This window comes from Thamnophis sirtalis, unplaced genomic scaffold (assembly GCF_051295495.1).
Source record: "Thamnophis sirtalis isolate CommonGarterSnake01/CBP01778 unplaced genomic scaffold, rThaSir2_p1.2 scaffold_2, whole genome shotgun sequence".
Lineage (NCBI taxonomy): Eukaryota > Metazoa > Chordata > Lepidosauria > Squamata > Natricidae > Thamnophis > Thamnophis sirtalis.
Window position 1 is genome coordinate 96215022 of NW_028261382.1, and position 20682 is coordinate 96235703.

The following is a 20682-nucleotide window of genomic DNA, read 5'->3' on the forward strand; positions in this document are numbered from 1 at the left end:
GGGAAAGGGAAAGATTTAGGGGAGGATGAGAAAGAAAAGAGGAAGGAGGAGGAGGAGGAGATAGATGAGGAGAAAGAGAAGACAGTTAATGAGCAAGAAAAGGAGAATGTGGTAGAAAAAGCGTTGTCTTGTTATTTGAGTCTATTTAATTCTGTAATCTCTTATGGAATTGCTAAGCCGGAATAGATGCCAGGAAAAGGGGGTGTCTGGGATTCAAATCCTGCCATTTCCCTTGCTTCAAAAAGGGAGCGATCTATTGCTAGCCTCACGTTGAATGCTGCTACAGCCCCAGATCTTTTAAAAAAAAGATCACCTTTCCCCTCCGATCCTCTCGATCCGTGCATTTGCACACTTACAACAGTGGGCGATCCACCCTGCAAGACACGCTCCCTCATTTCACCCTTTAAATCCAGGAGGCTTAATAACCAGGCGCCTCATCGCTCCACTTGAGTCCTAGATCCCTAAGACAAGGTGCTCTCCATTTATCACTACCGGTAGTAATCCCATTAGCAGCCTTGTTACTGCTCTCCGGAGGCCAGAGCTTGCAACGGAGAGGGGCTTCCTGAGCATGTACAAAGGGCGACTGCTTTCCCTTCAGGACAGAGCTAGCTCAACGCTGACTCTCCACTCTCCAACCCAGAGAGTCGAACCGTCCCAAGGCGCAGGTGAAACGGAGTTCCCCCACCTGCCGGGAAGCTGACGGTGATACCTGGAGGGGATGATTTCACCTTCCCCCTTTCAGGCCCCCTCCTCAATTTGTTTCTCCCCCCCTGGCTGCCCTGATGGCTTCGAGGCGCCACGCTTCTGAAGCCCCCTCCCCACTCTTCTTGGCTCATGTCAACTTTCAATCCGATGCGCGATGCTCCTCAAATATCCCAAGGTGGAGAAAGGAATTTGGCAGCCAAATCGGGGTGAAACTGACCCTTAGGTGGTCCCTGGCCGGGGGGGGGGGCTTCTTCTCCATGGGCAAAACCAGGAGGCAGACCTCCCTCTTTTTCCCCTTCCCCTAAGCGTCCCCCCCTGCTCCCCTGCCCTCACCAGGCCTTACCTGTGTGCGTTAAGTCCAGGTTCACCATCCTGCCGGCGGGAAAGTACCTGTTGCTGCACCCCGGCCAGCCCCCACCCACCGAGGTGGCCCGTGGGGCTGCCAGCTTCCCCCCTCTGCCGAGTTCTTCCTCAGCCTCTTTGACAGCCCTCCAGCTGCGCGGCTCGCACCTCTGGCTCGGCCCGTGTTCCTGACTGCACTGACTACAGGTGAGAAGATTACCTGAGCTGCTGCTGCAGCCGCACCCCCGTGACACTTCTCATCCCGGGCAAAGTTTTTTTTTTCCATCTATTTTTTTTTTAAATATTATGGTTATGCCTCCTGGCTGGCGGCCCATGCAAATTGGCCCATTTGCATATTAGTAGCTTCATTTGGGCGGCCTCCCAACCGCCCCGGAGAAAGAGGGTGGGGCAGAGCAGGAGGGAGGGAGGCCTCTGTGTGTGTGTGTGTGTGTGTCTGTTTGTGCACCGTGTTGTGTTTGTGTGCAAGGGTGGTGGTGGGGGGGGGGAAGCAGCCAGACCTACAAAGACCTGTTTACCTGAAGGAGCAGGAGGCTTTGAATCTTAACCTTGCCCTTTCAAGAAACGGGCCAGTTTCTCTCCCCTTCTTGCGTGCATAACTTAGAAGGAGACATCTGGAATGTGGGATCTTTTTAGCCACAGCTGCAAACTCCCAGTTGGTGTGTATGTGTGTCTGCTCCGGTTCTGGAAGACCCTAAAACCCACCTAGATATATGGGGGGTGGGGAGGCCTGACCGAGCCAATATAGATGCCCACCTGCCCTGGAGCAGGACTGTGTGGGCTTAGAACGATGTGGTGGGGCGAAATGCGTTTTGAATTGCGCCACAGGGTGAATAAGACTCCACGATAGCGATCTCCCCAAAACAGAAAAAAGGGCCAGGAAGAAAAGATGGGAGGAGACGGACTTACCAATAGATCTAGAGAGACTTACCGGCAGAGGAAGAAATGTTATTATTATTTATTACATTTATATTCCGCCCATCTCGCGGGGGGGGGGGGGGAAGCACCTCTGGGCAGCTTACGGCATCGTAAAATCAAGCAGACCAAGTAGTAAATTATTAAGTCTCAAACGTTAACCAGCAATAGGAAAAACCACCCCTCGCTCTGCAGGTGCTTAGCGTGATCCAGGAAAGCGAAAGACTCCGTTGCCTTTAAATCAGTATTTTTTTCAACGTTGGCGGCTTTTAACAAGTGTGGACTTCAACTCCCATGTTCCTCAGCCACCCATAGGGAATTGACCAGTCGCGTTCACCTCCTTTTAACGGGAGTTTCTGGTCTGGTGCGAACACGGTTGCGGCTAAGGAGTTGAAAAGGGGGTTCACACTCTGTGAACACACAGTTTTTTGTGTGTGTCTCTTTTGATCTAAGCGGAAAGAAAACATGGCACTAATTGGATGGCAAGGTCAAAGGCTCTGTGATTGTAGAGCCTCAAGGAGGAGAGAGATTAAGGCCCTCACTCTCAGCTCAAGAAGGATAACAGCAAGCTGGCCCAGATAGACCAGGGGTGTCCAACCTGGGCAACTTTAAGACCTGTGGACTTCATGGCTGGTTGGGGAATTCTGGGAGCTGAAGTCCACAAGTCTTAAAGTTACCAAAGTTGGACAACTTTGCTCTTAGACTTTTCGTCTGACCCAGAAGACTTTTCGGATGTTCAAACGAATTAGTTACTCACTTGGTCTGATAGTAGGACTAGCAGTTGAGTAAGACAATTCCCACCATAAGTATTGTATCTTAAGTCCCATCTTTGGAGAGAGAAAACCAGAGTTGAAAGGGATCTTGGAGGTCTTCTGGTCCAACCTTCTTCTCAAGCAGGAGACCCTATTCTATTTCAGACAAATGGCTGTCCAGTCTCTTCTTCAAAAGCTCCAGTGTTGGAGCACCCACAACTTCTGGAGGCAAGTCATTCCACTGGTGAGTTGTCCTAACTTCTAACTGTCAGGAAATTTCTTCTTAGTTCTAAGTTGCTTCTCTCCTTGATTAGTTTCCATCCGTTGCTTCTTGTCCTGCCTTCAGGTGCTTTGGAGACAGACCTAAATCCCAGCAGAATGATCTGGGAATAAGCCTCTGAAGAAGACCATCCTGATATATTTTTTGCTAAGAGCTTACATTTCCACGGCCTAAAGTTGGCCGTAGGAATGGACAGCTATGGTGGCACCTTCTGGACCTGTATCAAAGGAAGATATGAAGTGTGACCTTCCAACGTTCAGCTTTTCTGGATGACCTTCAGGAGTCTTCCCTAACATCTGATACCACAACAGACATTGGAAATAGCCCAACCTCACCAACACAGGAAGTTGGACCCCCAATCTGTTATTAGCCAACGAAAGGCTAACATTTATCCATTGGGGCTTATAGAATTCTTTATTGGCCAAGTATGGTTGGACACACAAGGAATTTGTCTTTGGTGCATCTGCTCTCAGTGTGCACCAAAAGACAAGATACATTCGTCAAGAATCATAGGGTACGAATAAGCAATCAGGAAACAATAGTAATATAAATCGTAAGGATACGAGCAACAAAGTTACAGTCCTGTAGTCATAAGTGGGAGGAGATGGGTGATAGTAGAGTAGAGTAGAGTAGAGTAGAATAGAGTAGAATAGAATAGATATTGGACTGAAGAATAGAGAATAGAATAGAATACGAGAATAAGAGTAGAATAGAGAATGGAAGGGAAGGGAAGAGAAGGGAAGGAAGAGAAGAGGAGAATAAGTGTAGAATAGAATAGAATAGAATAGAATAGAATGCAATGCAATGCAATGCAGTAGAAAAAATGGAATACAATAAGAGAATAAGAATAGAATAGAATAGAATAGAATAGAATAATAAGAGTAGACTAGAGAATAGAATAGAATAGAATAGAATAATAAGAGTAGACTAGAGAATAGAATAGAATAGAATAGAATGCAATGCAATGCAGTAGAAAAGATGGAATACAATAAGAGAATAAGAATAGAATAATAAGAGTAGACTAGAGAATAGAATAGAATAGAATGCAATGCAATGCAGTAGAAAAAATAGAATATAATAAGAGAATAAGAATAAGAATAAGAATAAGAATAGAATAGAATAGAATTCTTTTATTGGCCAAATGTGATTGGACACACAAGGAATTTGTCTTTGGTGCAGATGCTCTCAGTGTACATAAGGAAAATAAAAATACATTCATCAAGAATAAAAAGATACAACACTTAGTGATAATCAAGGTTACTAATAAGCTATCAAATCATACCAGGAAACAAATAAAAACAATATAAATTGAAAGATGGAAGCAACATGGTTATAGTCATAAGTGGGGAGAGATAGATACTAGGAAGGAAGAGAAGAGGAATACGAATACATTCTTAGTCAATTATTGACAGTGTTGAGGGAATTATTTGTTTAGCAGAGTGATGGCGTTCGGGAAGAAACTGTCTTTGTGTCTAGTTGACTTGGTGTGCAGTGCTCTATAGCATCGTTTTGAGGGTAGGAGTTGAAACAATTTATGTCCAGGATGTGAGGGGTCTGTAGATATTTTCTCAGCCCTCTTTTTGACTCTTGCAGTATCAGTATCAGGAAACAATTATTTAGAAAGTAGATAATAAGATAATAAGATAATAATCAGATAGTCATTGGATGAAACTTTTATCTTCTTATTTAATTCTCTCCTCCTTTTGGTCCCTCAGATCTGTACAAGTATTGGGTCAGTAAAAGAGTCTATTTCCTTTAATCTTTAAAACCCAACTGATACATATCTGATATATCAAAGAATAGTTTGAATAGTAATTAATATTAATTGTAAGTAAGTAATTGTGAGTAGTAAGTAATAATTAATTTGAATAGTTTAGGTCTAGTTAGAATCAAGGAATTTGTAATCACCGAATCCCTCTTCTTTTAGCGTATGAAATTATTTTTTGTCTTGTCTATTTCACACATTATATTCTGGGGTCCTTGGTGCTCTCTATACTTGGCTGTTTTCTTGCAGATATTTCATTACCCAACTGGGTAGCATCATCAGTGCTAGAAGGGATGAGGTTGGTAGCATTGATTTTGAGTACTGATAAAGTTCCCTAGTTCGGTAATGAAATGTCTGCAGGAAGACAACCAGACTCAGAGAGCACCAAGGACCCCACAGTCCTCCTCCTCCTCCTCCTCTCTGCACACCCCACTCCCTTCTAACACTGATGATGTTACCTAGTTGGGTAGTCAAACATCTGTAAGAAAATAATCCAGCTCAGAGAATACAAGGATCCCACAGTCTTTTTCCTCCTCCTCCTCCTCCTCCTCCTCCACTCTGCCACCCCACTCCCTTCTTAACACTGATGATGTTACCTAGTTGGGGAATGAAACGTCTGTAAGAAAATAATCTCTGAGCACCAATGACTGCCAGTTCAACCCTGAGCTGCATATATTCTATCAATTACCTGTCAACCCTGAGCTACAAATATTGGTACATTATATTCTTTTAGGAAGAACAGGAAACGCAGATTAGACTTTCCAGCTTAACCATTTGACTTGGTGATTTTTAACACTATTTTGTTTGGCCCTTTTGAGATTCAATAGTATATAATTTGCTTTCCTTTATGTTTATAGAAACTCTTGGTGAATCTCCCACGCCTCGTCCCGAGCTGAAAGTGCGCAGCTGCTCTGAATTTTATTCATGGGTTTCTGAAAAGTAAGTGCCATCTCTGCTGAAAACTGATCACCTGTCCTTGCACCCAACGGGGAAACAGAGGCACTACATTTCCCCCTCCCCCCCCTGTGCTTCTCTTAGGGACTGTTCACAACGGACGTATTCTGAAAAGTTGCTGCGGATCAAAGGATTATGGGCCCAGAGGGAGCTGCCTAGACTATATTCAAATTATGCAAAGCTGTCTATTTGGGTGAGCTTTATGCAAATCGCCAGGGACCTTCATTTTTGAAATTGGAGATTTCAAAGTTTATTTCCTCTAAAGTCAGAGTTTAGGCTATTTAGGGGGGGGGGGGCGGGGTGGGTCGATTCTGCCTTTTGTGTTCTAGAGTCCCACCGGAAAAATCCATTGTAAGAGTATGCAAACTTTAGAGGCTAAAACAATGCAACAGCTCCCTAAGCTTTTTGACAGAACAACAGAGTTGGAAGGGACCTTGGAGGTCTTCTAGTCAAACCCCCTGCTCAAGCAGAAGACCCTATACCTGTGATGGCGAACCAATGGCACAGGTGCTGGTGACTACCCGGAGGAGAGCCTTCTCTGTGGCTGCTCCGACCCTCTGGAACGAACTCCCCGTGGAGATTCGAACCCTCACCACCCTCCAGGCCTTCCGCAAAGCCCTTAAAACCTGGTTCTTCCGACAGGCCTGGGGCTAAAGAGCCGTTGCCCCCGTCTCGAATGGTATGACTGTTGTGAGTTTTAAATTATATATTGTTATGTTGTTGTTTTTAAATCTTTTGTCTGTATTCCCCTCCCCGGTTTGTGTTGTGAGCTGCCCTGAGTCCCCTTCGGGGGAAAAGGGCAGCATAGAAATTTAATAAACTGAACTGAAACTGAAGTGGCCTGCAGAGCCATGTCGTCTGGCACGCGTGGCCTTGCCCGTTCCTCTTCCGGGTTTCTAGCACACATGCGATGACCAGCTGGCATTTATGCATGTGGTGCTGGAAATTGGAAGAGCTGGTTTTCCGTTTTCCTGCGTGAGCATTCAGTCGGCCAGCTGATCATCGTGCACACATCTGCGCCAGAAACAGGAAGTTCATTTCCAAGCACAGACATGCGCCCTGGACAGCTCCCTCTTCCGGGTTCCAGGCCAGTTGGGTGTGCGTGCGAAGTGCACAAGTATACGCGGGCTCCCTTTTTGGCACTTGGTGCCGAAAAGATTCGTCCTCACTGCCCTGTACCATTTCAGACAATTGGCTGTCCGATCTCTTCTTAAAAGCCTCCAGTGTTGGAGCACTTATAACTTCTGGAGGCAGGCAGTTCCACCGGCTAATTAATTGTGCTCACTGTCAGGAAATTTCTCCGTAGTTTTAGGTGGCTTCTCTCCTTGATTGGTGTTCCCTCCGTTGAAAACGGGATGTGTTTTGGCAGGAGAGCAATCCATTGCGTAACTATCGCCTTTTATCCCCTCTTAGTGAGAAAAAAAAAATGGGGAATCGGAATTTGTAGATTCCCCCCATGCAAATTTCCCTTTTCCCATCTGTGTCTAGGACTTCCTTGCTGTAGGATGGATTTAGAGTGCCCCCTCGTGGCCTTTTGCAGAATCGCTCCAGGTCTATATCTCCAGACTCTGCTTTAATCATTGGAAGACTTTTAACAGAATAACAGAGTTGGGGACGCAGTGGCTAAGATGCTGAGCTTGTCGATCAGAAAGGTCGGCAGTTCAGCAGTTCGAATCCCTAGCGCTGCGTAACGGAGTGAGCTCCCGTCACTTGTCCCAGCTTCTGCCCACCTAGCAGTTCAAAAGCATGTAAAAATGCTAGTAGAAAAATAGGAGCCACCTTTGGTGGGAAAGTAACAGTGTTCCGTGCACCTTAGGCATTGAGTCATGCCGGCCACATGACCACGGAGACGTCTTCGGACAGCGCTGGCTCTTCGGCTTTGAAACGGAGATGCGCACCGCCCCCTAGAGTCGGGAATGACTAGCACATATGTGCGTGGGGAAAATTTACCTTTACCTAACAGAGTTGGAAGGGACTTTGAAGGTCTTCTAGTCCAACCCTCCACTTAGGCAGGAAACCCTATACCGTTCCAGACAAATGGCTATCCAACATCTTCTTAAAAACTTTCAGTGTTGGAGCATTCACAACTTCTGGAGGCAAGTTGCTCCACTGGTGAATTGTCCTCGCTATTAGGAAATTTCTCCTTAATTCTAGGCTGCTTCTGTCCTTGACTAGTTTCCATCCATTGCTTCTTCGCCTGCCTCCAGGTGCTTTGGAGAATAGCTTGGCCCCCTCTTCTTAGGGGCAGCCCCTCAACTATTGAAACACTGCTATCATGTTCTAGGCTGCATAAACAGAGGGATAGAATCAAGATCACGTGATGGGTTAATACCACTTTATAAGGCCTTGGTAAGGCCACACTTGGAATCCTGCATTCGGTTTTGGTCGCCACGATGTAAATAAGATGTGGAGACTCTGGAAAGAGTGCAGAGAAGAGCAACAAAGAGGATTAGGGGACTGGAGGCTGAAACATATGAAGAACGGTTGCAGGAACTGGGTATGCCTGGTTTAATAGAAAGAAGGACTAGGGGAGACATGATAGCAGTCTTCCAATATCTCAGAGCTTGTCACAAAGAAGAGGGAGTCAAACTATTCTCCAACGCTCCTGAGAGTAGAACAAGAAGCAATGGGTGGAAATTAATCAAGGAGAGAAGCAACTTAGAACTGAGGAGAAACTTCCTGACATGTTAGAACAATGAATCAGTGGAACAACTTGCCTCCAGAAGTTGTGAATGCCCCAACACTGGAAGTCTTTAAGAAGATGTTGGATAGCCATTTGTCTGGAATGGTATAGGGTTTCCTGCCTAGGCAGGGGGTTGGACTAGAAGACCTTCAAAGTCCCTTCCAACTCTGTTATTCTATATTCTATATGTCACCCCTAGAATTTTTTGTTTTCATGACATGTTGCTTAATTCCTCTGAGAATCCTTAAGCACTGAAAGATTAAACAAAAAAACTGCTGGATTCACATTCATCCTGCTTTAAGATAAATTTCTTTCTGCTGTTCTAGGATCAAGAGTGGTGCTAGTGACTGCAAGTGGAATAAACTGATTTTACTGTCATTTCTTTGTCACGAGTCACCCAGAACTCCTGAGAATCAGGCAGTATACAGTACAAGTTGATAAAGTGTTATCATCATAAAGCCAAAAAAAGAGAGCCTTCCTCTAATTGTCTTCCCAGGGACCAAGGGAAGAATAAACTCACTCAGTCATAAAACATTGAGGAAGCCAGAAAGGGGGAGCAAAAACTCAGTGAAACAAGGAGTATATACAAGGAGATAACTATTGCTACTGGGAACTAAGACCAGTTAAAGACAAACCCCATAATTAAGAAGCAACTATGTACATAGAATGCCCTGTTTGTTCTCTCAATGGACTGTTGTTTCTAGTTCCACCTCATTACCCCAAAGAATTCACCCCATAGTTGACCTTCCTGACACATAGGATGATGCTCTTACCAATCAATTTCCCCGCTGGAACCAATTAGAGGTGCAACTACATTTGCATGGCATTCTAGAGAAGGATTGTATGGCGATCATTTTTTTTATTTTTTAGATTAGTGTCAGTTGCCTCCGGTACCGCAGTACTACATTTCAACCTCTCTCCAATGTAAAGAAACTTTTGTGATCCCAGGACACTACCATGGTCATAAATAGCAATAGCCATAGCAGTTAGACTTATATACCGCTTCATAGGGCTTTCAGCCCTCTCTAAGCGGTTTACAGAGTCAGCATATCGCCCCCACAATCCGGGTCCTCATTTCACCCACCTCGGAAGGATGGAAGGCTGAGTCAACCTTGAGCCTGGTGAGATTTGAACCGCTGAACTGCAGATAACAGTCAGATGAAGTGGCCTGCAGTACTGCACCCTAACCACTGCGCCACCTCGGCTCATAAATATGAGTCAGTGGACATGTGTCGGACCATGTGTTGTGACTCAGCAGATGTCTGCTGTGAGTCTTTTCGGGATACAAGATTCGTTATGCAGCTGGGGCTTGTTAGAGGCAGGTTTGGAGATAAAAGGACGGATGCTGCCACGTGGCAGGAGTCAACGTTCCTTCGTGTGTTCCTTGTTTGGTACAACATTGCTTGATTATTAATCGTGATTCATGGAAGACACACTTGGATAAGTGCTTTGGTGTTTCCTGTCACCCTGATTCGGGGAGACTTTGGAAGAAGTGCATTGCTTGTAAGAGTTTTGTCTTGCATTCTTGTCGGAGACTTGTGTTTATGTTATTTTTGGGCTCGAAGCCAGTCTGAGCCGAGAACTGATAAAGAAAAAGTTCCTTTTTAAGTTTGTCCTTGCGTTTGTTAAGAGCCATGAAGGGGGGGACAGAACACCATGAGGATGCCCCAATGGTCGCAAGTGTGGGAAAAGGGCCATCAGTCACTTTTCCCAATGCCATTGTAACTTTGAACTTTGAACATGATCTGGAGGATTGAGAATCTCCATAGACCTCTTGGCAGTGATTTTGACTTGACTTTATCGATGGGAGTGAAGGAGGATGTGAGTGACATTTCATCACTCTGGACCTTCTCCGATTCCACAATCAGTTAATTAATTAGCTGTGGGGTGGAGTTCAGCCATTGCATTTTCTCTTGACAGGTATGTGAAGCCTAAGAGCAGATGATCCAATCAAAGCAATTGTTGTGAGCAATCTTTAAGCCAGTGTTTCGCAAACTTTGGCCACTTTAAGACCTATGGACTTCAATTCCCAGAATTCCCCAGCCAGCCATTCTGGGAATCGAAGTCCACAATTCCCAAAATGGCTGGCAAGTGAAGTCCAAATAAATCAGCCAAGATTGAGAAACACTGTGATTTAGGCACTTTTATCAATAAATCAATAAGGCATGTGGTGGCTCAGTGGCTAAAATACTGAGCTTGTCAATCAGAAAGGTTGGCAGTTCTGTGGTTCGAATCCCTAGTGCCACGTAACAGAGGGAGCTCCCGTGACTTGTCCCAGCTTCTGCCAACCTAGCAGTTCGAAAGCACATAAAAAATGCAAGTAGAAAAATAGGAACCACCTTTGGTGGGAAGGGAACAGTGTTCCGTGCGCCTTTGGCATTGAGTCATGCCGGCCACATGACCACGGAGACGTCTTCGGACAGTGCTGGTTCTTCAGCTTTGAAACGGAGATGCGCACCACCCCCTAGAGTCAGGAATGACTAGCACATATGTGCGTGGGGAAAATTTACCTTTACCTAACAGAGTTGGAAGGGACTTTGAAGGTCTTCTAGTCCAACCCTCCACTTAGGCAGGAAACCCTATACCATTCCAGACAAATGGAGGGATAGAATCAAGATCACATGATGGGTTAATACCACTTTATCATGCCTTGGTAAGGCCACACTTGGAATCCTGCATTGGTGAGCTACAAGAAGAGCCGAGGTGGCGCAGTGGTCAGGGTGCAGTACTGCAGGCCACTTCAGCTGACTGTTATCTGCAGTTCGGCGGTTCTAATCTCACCGGCTCAGGGTTGACTCAGCCTTCCATCCTTCCGAGGTGGGTGAAATGAGGACCCAGATTGTTGTTGGGGGCGATATGCTGACTCTGTAAACCGCTTAGAGAGGGCTGAAAGCCCTATGAAGCGGTATATAAGTCTAACTGCTATTGCTATTGCTACAAAACCAGCTGTGCTCTGAAGCATGTTCCTTACACTCTGATATCTGCACTGGCAAAGGATTTTGGGAATATTAATCCTCCGACTTTGTAGTTCAATCTTTCCGAAACGTTCAGGGCTTTAACAGGCGTAAAACCAATTTTGAAAATCAAAACAGTGTGATCCAATTTTCCATTGAAGCACATCATCATTATTCAATGAATCAGGGTACTGATGAAAGCCAGAAACTCCGCCATGGATTTACAGAGGTGCCTCTTTCTGGAGATTCTTAGAAAATGTCACGTTTCTGTTATTCCAAGGTGCGAATTTTATGAGCCAGAGAAGTGGGTGTGTGGGGGGAGTGAGATTGGGCTCTAAGGGAAAAGTAATAGATAAAAATGCATGTTCCATAGGTCCTGGTGGTGATTCAAAATTTCTTTTACTACCAATTCTCTGGCCGTGGCTGGGTGGCAGGAGAAGGATATTGCAAAATCTCCATTCCCACCCCATTCTGGGGCCAGCCAGAGGTGGTATTTGCGGGATCTCCGAACTACTCAAAATTTCCGCTATTGGTTCCCATAACCTATCAGAACCGGCTGAATTTCAACCCTGATATGTCCTCATGAATTCGCACAGCAAAATGGACCTCGCCAATGGATTAGGAGCGCATGGGTATGCTTAGGAAGGCGTTGACTTTTTGAGGCTGCCTTATGCGCGTTTCCTGGCAAAATACATGGGGAAATCCCATTGGGGGGGAAAATCCACTTAGGGTTAGTGTTACTTCCCCATGAACTCAGACAGCAAAATGGACCACAGAAATGGATTAGAAGCGCATTGGTATTCTTTAGAGATATGTCAGTTTCTTAGTTAACTGGCCGACTTTCTCCAGTAATCCTCATTGGTAAGAAATCATGTAAATATGGCACATTTTTAACACCAACAGAAATGATGCTTGATTTCCTATTCATGCTGAGATACAGCTATAAATATAGTGAACAAATCACAGTCAGAAATGCACACATTTCGGGGCAATGTTAGGGAAACTCCTTTGTCAAACTCATAAACTCCTCTTTTTTTTTTTTTTTTGAAAATCAGTTTATTCAGTTTACATATCATAAATAATTTGTTTTGGGAGGGGGAAAAGCCCACCTTTCATTCACGTTTACATTTATTTCATTTACCGGTCATTTTTTTTTTAAGCGCGCCCAAAGAACGCCAATCAAAAACACTTACCGCAAGTGCACAGTTCACTCTCTCTCTCTCTCTCACATCCACACAATTCCAGGAAATAGACAGATAAATATTATCTTTTAAAATAGGATTCTTAAAGGCGTGAAGGTCAGCGGTCTGAAATGCCCAGATTACAGAGAGAAGGGAGCTTGCAGAAATGGAAGGAAAACGAAGAAAGCATCACAGATCTACTGTTGATCTGAAATAAATCCCTTTAAAAAAAAGAAAAGACGCAGACAGAAATCCAACAGGGAACGTTCTCTGCCCTCAATGCAAAGTTATGGTGACAAGAATGGTCTGTGTTTGAATTTCCGTACATCCAAAAGTGTGGGAACATGTGTGTGTTTCCTGGCTGGGAAAAAAAAACAACAACTTTCCATCACAATTCATTGTCTTTCTTTGCAGAACAGTTATGGAGCTAAGCAACACAACAATACACTAAGCACAAGTCAGCAAAAGGAGGAACAACAAACACACAACCCCCAAAGTGAACTTCATGCTTGGTTCCCTCAACACAATGACCCACAAAAGACCCAGGCCGAGTTTATTGCGTTGTAGAGCTAGACAATCTTGGTGTCCCAGTTTGCCACCATTTTTCTGTGTTTTGTTGAGAGCACCAATGTGGGCACGGAGCGGGTTGGCCCTTAGCGTTGCTATGGGTGTGTGCACATCTGTAGCATGGCTTCGCCTGTAGGACTTCAAAGGATGCTACTTTGAGTCTTAACCGAGGGGCGAAGAGCCAGGTGTGAACTGACTGTACGCAACCTCACACTTCTGCTGCTTCCCCCACTTCGTATCTGGGTACTTCATCCATTTCTGTAACCCAAACATTTTGCTAGTTTTTCTTCAATATTTGGGGCATTCATATTTTGACATATTGTGGCTCCCATTACTTTAATATTCTTCCTTTCTTGATTTCTTTTTCTTTCTTTCTCTTTCTTTCTTTCCTTCCTTCTCTCTTTTTCTTTCTTTCCTTCCTTCTCTCTTTCTTTCTTTTTCTTTCTTTCTTTTTCTTTCTTTCCTCCAGTCTGTCTTTCTTTCCTTCGTTCTTTCTCTCTCTTTCCCTCCCTCCATCTCCCTATCTCTTTTTAAATTTTGTATTGTTATGCTTCATCTTTTTTATCCCCCTGTTTGTACCCCACTCCCTGATTGAATTGTGAGCCGCCCTGAGTCCTCTTCGGGGGAAAAGGGCGGCATATAAATGTAATCAATCAATTAATCAATCAATCAATCAATCAATCAATCTCCCTGTTTCTATCTGTCTGTCTGTCTGTCTGTCTCTCTCTCTCTTTCACACACACACACACACACACACACTGCATTGCTCTGTCCAATCACAATTTTGGGGGGAGAGGAGGCACAGAAAGAGATTAGAAAGAATAAAGGAAGCATTGGCTTTCTAATCAGGAGGGAAATGAAGGCCCTGGGCCAGGAAGCGTTTAGGGATCAGTCTTTAAATGGATCTGATTGTCTGCAATCTTCAGTCCTTGGAAGCGAGGTGGGTGCACTCTTTTATTAAGGCAGAGCGATAAGGGGAAAAAGGGGAGCGGGGATTGGCACCCTTAAGAGGCCAGAGATCTATATATCAGAAGCATTTTGGCAAACGGCCATCGTCAAAGCTGTCCAGGGATGGCTTTATCCCTTGGATATTGGTCATGGGGCGTAACTGACAGTCGGTTGTAGAAGATCAGCCGTCCTACAGCCTTCTCAAATAATCTCTTCTCCTTGCATAAAACGACGTTGGATATCAGTGGGATGCCCTTCCAGATTCCGACGTCATCATGGCTTTAACTTCCCTCCTTCTGGTGGCTCCAGGTAGCAATGGTAGAACATTCTGGAACTTCACGAGCTTTGTCCAGATTACAGTGTTTCTCAACCTTGGCAACTTGAAGATGTCTGGACTTCAAGTCCCAGAATTCCCCAGCCAGCGAATGCTGGCTGGGGAATTCTGGGACTTGAAGTCCAGACATCTTCAAGTTGCCAAGGTTGAGAAACACTGGCCCAGAAGATTCTTTATCCATTCTCCTACCTACCTGGGGTCGAATCCTGTCTAGGAGGTTGTCCAGGAAGGACATCCACTTGTCTTTTGTCTTCATTTAGGAAAAAAAAAATAGCAGGCAGAAATCTCATCGCGGTCAAGACGCTTCATTGGTCAAGTCAAGATGGAGAACAGTCTTCATTCTGATGTTCCTCATCTTTCTTCTGACCGCCTGGATATCCGAAGGTGCCACCTTCTCCAGGCGAAGAGGGAGAGACTCACTCCAAAACATGCTTAGGAGGCATCTCATGGGGGTTCTCCCTCCCTCCTTCCATGCCCTGCCCCTTCTTCCTCTTTTCAGTCCCAAGTGGCCACCTTGGTAGTCCTAACCCAGAGCTCCAGGAAAGGAGGTCGAAGAGAGGTCCCACTCAGCTGTCCTGCTAAGTCTCTTCATCCCACAGGCACAGCTGCTTCTGGGGCACGTAGTAATCAAAGCTGTAGCCCTTCTGGCAGCTGCGGATGCCACACTTGTAAGAAGTCGCCTTTCCAGCCGCATCCCGGCTCTTGCAATACTTCAGCATGCAGGGATACCACTCAATGTTCAAGGCGTAGCTGCAGATACATGGTTTCCAGCGGTCTGCACAGAGCCGGCAGTGCTGCAGGCCAGGCAGGTCGGCAGACTGAGGCAGGACCTCAAACATGGAGCCGTCCACCCCTGCAGGAGAGACAGGAAGAGGAGAGGGAGAAAGGTCAATCCCCCCACCCCAATGCGTTCTGACCAAACTCTGTCCTTCTCCTGCAGAAGCTGGGAAGGGCCCGTCACTACTACTCCACACTACTAATTGTGGGCAAAATGTCTGAACACGCGGGACATCTCCTTCCCAAGTTAGGATGGTGCTCCATCCTCAAAACGGACCAGCAATAGTAGGTGGCGCAGTGGTTAAATGCAGCACTGCAGGCTACTGCTAGATCAGCAGGTCAGCAGGTCAGCGGTTCAAATCTCACCGGCTCAGGGTTGACTCAGCCTTCCATCCTTCCGAGGTGGGTAAAATGAGGACCCAGATTGTTGGGGGCAATATGCTGACTCTCTGTAAACCGCTTAGAGAGGCCTGAAAGGCCTATGAAGCGGTATATAAGTCTACTGCTATTGCTATTGCTATATTCTGGAACGGTTGAGCCTCGAATGGACGCAAAGATCTCTTTCTGCTAGCAAAACGTTCTGAATGGTCTCCCCCACAGGGGCTTTTTCAACTGGGCTTCCTGGTTGACGTTTCGCTTCTCATCCAAGAAGCTTCTTCAGCTCTGACTTGGAAGCTTGGATGAGAAGCAAAGTGTCTTCCAAGAAAAACCAGGAAGTCCCAAGTTGCCTCTTGAAAAAAAAAATCACCTTCGGGACAGCCATGACCTGGATGGCTGAGAATCTCCATAGATAGGAGGCCTCACTGACTCTCTAAAAGGATGTAAACGCTCTACATGGGGCTGCCCTTGAAGAGTGTTCGAAGACTCCAGTTAGCCCAGAACGCAGCCGCGCGAGCGATTGTGGGTGCACCCAGGTACACCCACGTCACACCTATCCTCCGCAAGCTGCACTGGCTACCCATTAGTCTCCGGACCCGCTTCAAGGTGCTGGTCGCTACCTATAAAGCCCTACATGGCATCGGACCTGGGTACCTGAGAGACCGCCTCCTGCCGATTACCTCTCTCAGACCAATTAGATCGCACAGGTTAGGTCTCCTCCGGATTCCATCTGCCAGCCAATGTCGGCTGGCGAGCCCCCCGGGGGAGAGCCTTCTCTGTTGCAGCTCCAGCCCTCTGGAACGAGCTCCCTGTTGAGATCTGGATCCTTACTACCCTCCCGGCCTTCCGCAAAGCCACCAAGTCCTGGCTGCTCCAGCAGGCTGGGGGGGGGGGGGGGGGCTGAGAAGCATTTACCTCCACGGAAATTGTGAATGTTGGTTTTGTTTTTAATATGTTGTCTTTGTCTCGTTTTCCCCCTTTCCCTTGTCTTTTGTGAGCCGCCCGGAGTCCTCGGGGAGTGGGCGGCATACAAGACAAACAAACAAACAAACAAACAAACAAATAAATAAATAAATAAATAAATAAATAAATAAATAAATAAATAAATAAGTTTGGAATTAGCCCTTCTATCTTAAGCCCTCAGCTGACGTTCAGCTTCCATTCTCCAGACCTACAAGCCTTGAAGCATTTGCTTCAAAAGGGTTAAACATACCAGACAACCGAGTATTGGATTGCCAGCTGGCGTTATCCCCGCGCGGGAGGCAATACGGCATGGAAGGACCATATCCATATCCTTTTCCTGATGGCCGAAGGACTTCCTTACCTTTCTCCATCCAGAACTTCACATCTTCTTCTCGACTGTAGATGGTCTCCTTGGCCTCCGAACAGATGTTGTAGATGTGAGAGCTAAGCTGGGCCCCTTTGCTGAAGTTGACAGCTACGTCCATACGGAGGTGTTCGAGGGGACGGATCTCTTCTGCCTGCCGCACCGTCTGTGGGTTTTTCTGGCAAGGAGAAAAAAAATGGAGGGACATCAGCGTTTCCATTTCCGGGTGTTGATTTTAAACTCAGGGGCTGCTTTGAGTCCTCCATAGCTCTGATCTAGATATGTAGGTCCTTGGTGCTGTCTGAGTTTGATTGTTTTCTTGCAGACGTTTCATTACCCAACTAGCTAACATCATCAGTGCTAGAGGGGAGCACAGTAGAGACAAACACCGCTCCCTTCTAACACTTCTTTTCTACATCGTGGTGACCAAAACTAGATGCAGTATTCCAAGTGTGACCTTCCCAAGGCATTATAAAGTGGCATCAACCCTTCACGTGATCTTGATTCTCTCCCTCTGTTGATGCAGCCTAGAACTGTGTTGGCTTTTTGGGCAGCTGCTGATATTCATCAAACATTTCCTTTGGGATCCACCAGGGGGCCCCTATTCTTATACATTCTCTTTTTTTATTGTACGTTTTTCTTCATTTTATATCACAATGTCAATTTTGCAACAGCGATATACTAGTTGCATCAGCCCTTTTGAAAATATACATGATGTTATATATCCTGATTACGTCCATTTTTCTCTTATTCATACGATGTTCAACATAGGGGGGAAAAATAGCTACAATTAAAATGAATATTCTACCCCAAATTTTATTCCTATTCCAAGTAATCGCAATAAAATTAGGGAAAAACTTTTCTTTGAAGAACCGAATAGAACGATATCATGTTTCCCCCAAAATAAGACAGGGTCTTATTTTCTTCTGACTCCTGAAATAAGCGCATGGTCTTATTTTCGGGGAGGCCTTATTATTTTTGAGGTGCAGGAGGTGGCGAGTGGGGTCACCTCATGGCTGCTGCTGTGATGCGCATCGCTGGGCTTGCCGCTTTTTTTTGAATTTTTTTTATTGTTTTAGATAAACAAAAACACAAAAAAAGAATCATCCTTCATTACACCCTGTCGAAAGCGTGTCGATTGGTTGCAAACAGTTTTCGTGCGTTTCTATCATAATTATTACATCTATTTCCTTCCCATTGAATTGTACGTTTTACATCAAAAATCTTCATGTATTTTACTATCAATACACCGCCATTCTCATTTAACTGAAATGATTTAAACGTGCTTTTTATCTGATATCATTTACATTCGAAAACACAACCACCCACTGGCATTCATTGACAATCTCAACAAATGTTCTATAGCATTACATCTTATCGCATATTCTAAAAGAGAAAAAATCAATTAATAAAATATCTAAATATTTCCTTCCCGGAAGGAGAGAAGAAAGAGAAGAAAGGGGGGTAGGAAGGAGGGAGGGAAGGAAGGAGAGAAAGAGAGAAGAAAGGAGGGAAGGAAGGAGTGAAGGAAGGAGAGAAGGAGAGAAGAAAGGAGGGAGGGAAGGAGGGAATGTAGGAGAGAAGGAAGGGGAAAGGAAGGAGGAAAGGAAGGGGGAAAGGAAGGAGAGAAGGAGAAAAGAAAGGAAGGAAGGAAGGAAGGAGGGAAGGAAGGAGGGAAGGAGAGAAGGAGGGAAGGGGAAGGAGGGAGGGAAAGAAGGGGAGTAGGAGAGAAGAAATGAGGGAAGGAAAGAGGGAGGGAGGGAAGAAGAAGTAGGACCGTTTTAAATTAAAAATAAAACAATATTTCCTTCCCATTGACTAGTACATTTTACATCAAAAATCTTCATGTATTTTACCATCCATTCTCATTTAACTGAAATTATTTAAACGTGCTTTTTATCTGATATCATTTACATTCGAAAACACAACCACCCACTGGCATTCATTGACAATCTCAACAAATTCTGTAGCAATACATCTTATCGCATATTCTAAAAGAAAAAAATCAATTAATAAAATATCTAAATATTTCTTTCCCATTGAATAGTACGTTTTACACCAAAAATCTTCATGTATTTTACCATCCGTTCTCATTTAACTGAAATGATTTAAACGTGCTTTTTATCTGATATCATTTACATTCGAAAACACAACCACCCGCTGGCATTCATTGACAATCTCAACAAATCTTCTATAGCATTGCATCTTATCACATATTCTAAAAGAAAAAAAAATCAATTAATAAAATATCTAAATATTTCCTTCTTTGGCGTTTAGTCATGCCGGCCACATGACCACCGAGACGTCTTCGGACAGCGCTGGCTCTTCTGCTTTGAAACGGAGATGAACACTGCCCCCTAGAGTCAGGAACACCTAGCACGCATGTGTGAGGGGAACCTTTACCTTAGCTGCGATGCGGATGGAGCTTCTTCTTCTTACCTGTCTGAGTTTGGCCATGGACTCGCTGGGAATGATTTCGTTGCGATGCAGCCTGGTGACGAAGCAGAGAGCTTGGAATTGGCTCTGCCCCCTTTCCAGTTCCCCGAGGATCAGGGCTCGGAATATCTTCACCTCCTACGAGAGAGAGAGAAAAAAACCCCTTTCTCCATGAGTCTTTGGATTCAGCAGACAAGGAAAGCCAAGCGCTTGGGCCCGTCTCAAGGCCTTCCCATTGTGGTGATGCGGCTGGCATGGAAATCTGGACCATTATGCAGCATGGAAGAATACCAGGTAGATTTAGATTTATTTTATTTGTATGCCGCCCTTTTCCAGGAGGGACTCAGGGTGGCGAACAACTCAAAGGGGAAAAGGGAACATAGAACACAATACAGGTAGTTAAAATAACCAAGAATCACACAGCCACACAAGTTGAGAGGGGAGGGGAACTCATCAACCCCAGGCCTGCCGGCACAGCCAGGTTTTGAGGGCTTTTTGGAAGGCCTGGAGAGAGGTGAGGGTCCGAATCTCCGCGGGGAGTTCGTTCCAGAGGGCCGGAGCTGCCACAGAGAAGGCCCTCCCCCGGGTGGTAGCCAGATGGCATTGGCTGGTGGACGGAACCCGGAGGAGGCCGACCCTGTGAGATCTAACGGGTCTTTGGGAGGTGGCAATCCTACCCCAGGAATCCATTTGCCAAACTTGGCATCTGACGAGAGCCTGGCAAGAGGAGGCTGGCAACTGGTTCTTCTTCTTCTTTTTTGGGGGTTCCTGGCCAAGAGAAGTCTAGCTGCAGCTGTAACAGGAAGGAGTTGATAGATGAAGAGGACAAGTTTCTGCTAAATGAAAGGAAGGAAGGAAGGAAGGAAAGAAAGAAAAAAGAAAGAAAGAAAGAAAGAAAGAAGGATGGGGAGCAGGAAGGAAGAAAGGAAGGGAGGGATGGAGGAAAGAAAGAAAGAAAGAAAAAAAGAAAGAAAGAAGGCTGATGGATAGGAAGAAGGAAGGAAGGACAGGAGGGAGGGAGGAAGGACAGAAGGAAAGAGAAAGAAAGAAAGATGATGGGGAGGAGGAAGGAAGCAAGGAAGGGAGGGATGAAGGAAAGAAAGAAAGAAAGAAAGAAGGATGATGGGGAGGAGGAAGGAAGCAAGGAAGGGAGGGATGAAGGAAAGAAAGAAAGAAAGAAAGAAAGAAGGATGATGGGGAGGAGGAAGGAAGCAAGGAAGGGAGGGATGAAGGAAGGAAAGAAAGAAAGAAAGAAAGAAGGCTGATGGATAGGAAGAAGGAAGGAAGGACAGGCAGGAGGGAGGAAGGACAGAAGGAAAGAGAAAGAAAGAAAGAAAGAAAGAGAGAAAGAAAGAAAGAAAGAAAG

At 45.3% G+C, this 20682-nt stretch overlaps 2 protein-coding genes across 2 annotated transcripts in view; both read right to left on the minus strand.

Annotated features, from left to right (window-relative positions):
- Positions 1-1152, minus strand: part of POU2F3 (POU class 2 homeobox 3) — an 82401-nt gene extending 81249 nt beyond the window's left edge. The window contains exon 1 of the mRNA XM_087703784.1: positions 1049-1152. Coding sequence (XP_087559910.1) covers positions 1049-1076 — 28 coding nt within the window. The 5' untranslated portion in view covers positions 1077-1152. The remainder of the gene's footprint in view (positions 1-1048) is intronic.
- Positions 1153-14507: 13355 nt separating this feature from the next.
- Positions 14508-19470, minus strand: OAF (out at first homolog). The gene is made up of 3 exons (XM_087703785.1): positions 19320-19470; positions 16878-17058; positions 14508-15251 (listed from the first exon to the last, which is right to left on the minus strand). The coding sequence occupies exons 1-3, from the start codon at positions 19335-19337 to the stop codon at positions 14977-14979; spliced, it is 474 nt and encodes a 157-aa protein (XP_087559911.1). The 5' UTR covers positions 19338-19470; the 3' UTR covers positions 14508-14976.
- Positions 19471-20682: the final 1212 nt, after the last annotated feature.

What these genes read in the sequence shown, in the direction of transcription:
- OAF (XM_087703785.1), bottom strand. An exon ending in GAAGTTCTGGATGGAGAAAG is followed by an intron (nt 15,252 to 16,877) that starts GTAAGGAAGTCC and finishes TCTCTCCTGCAG; the next exon opens with GGGTGGACGGCTCCATGTTT.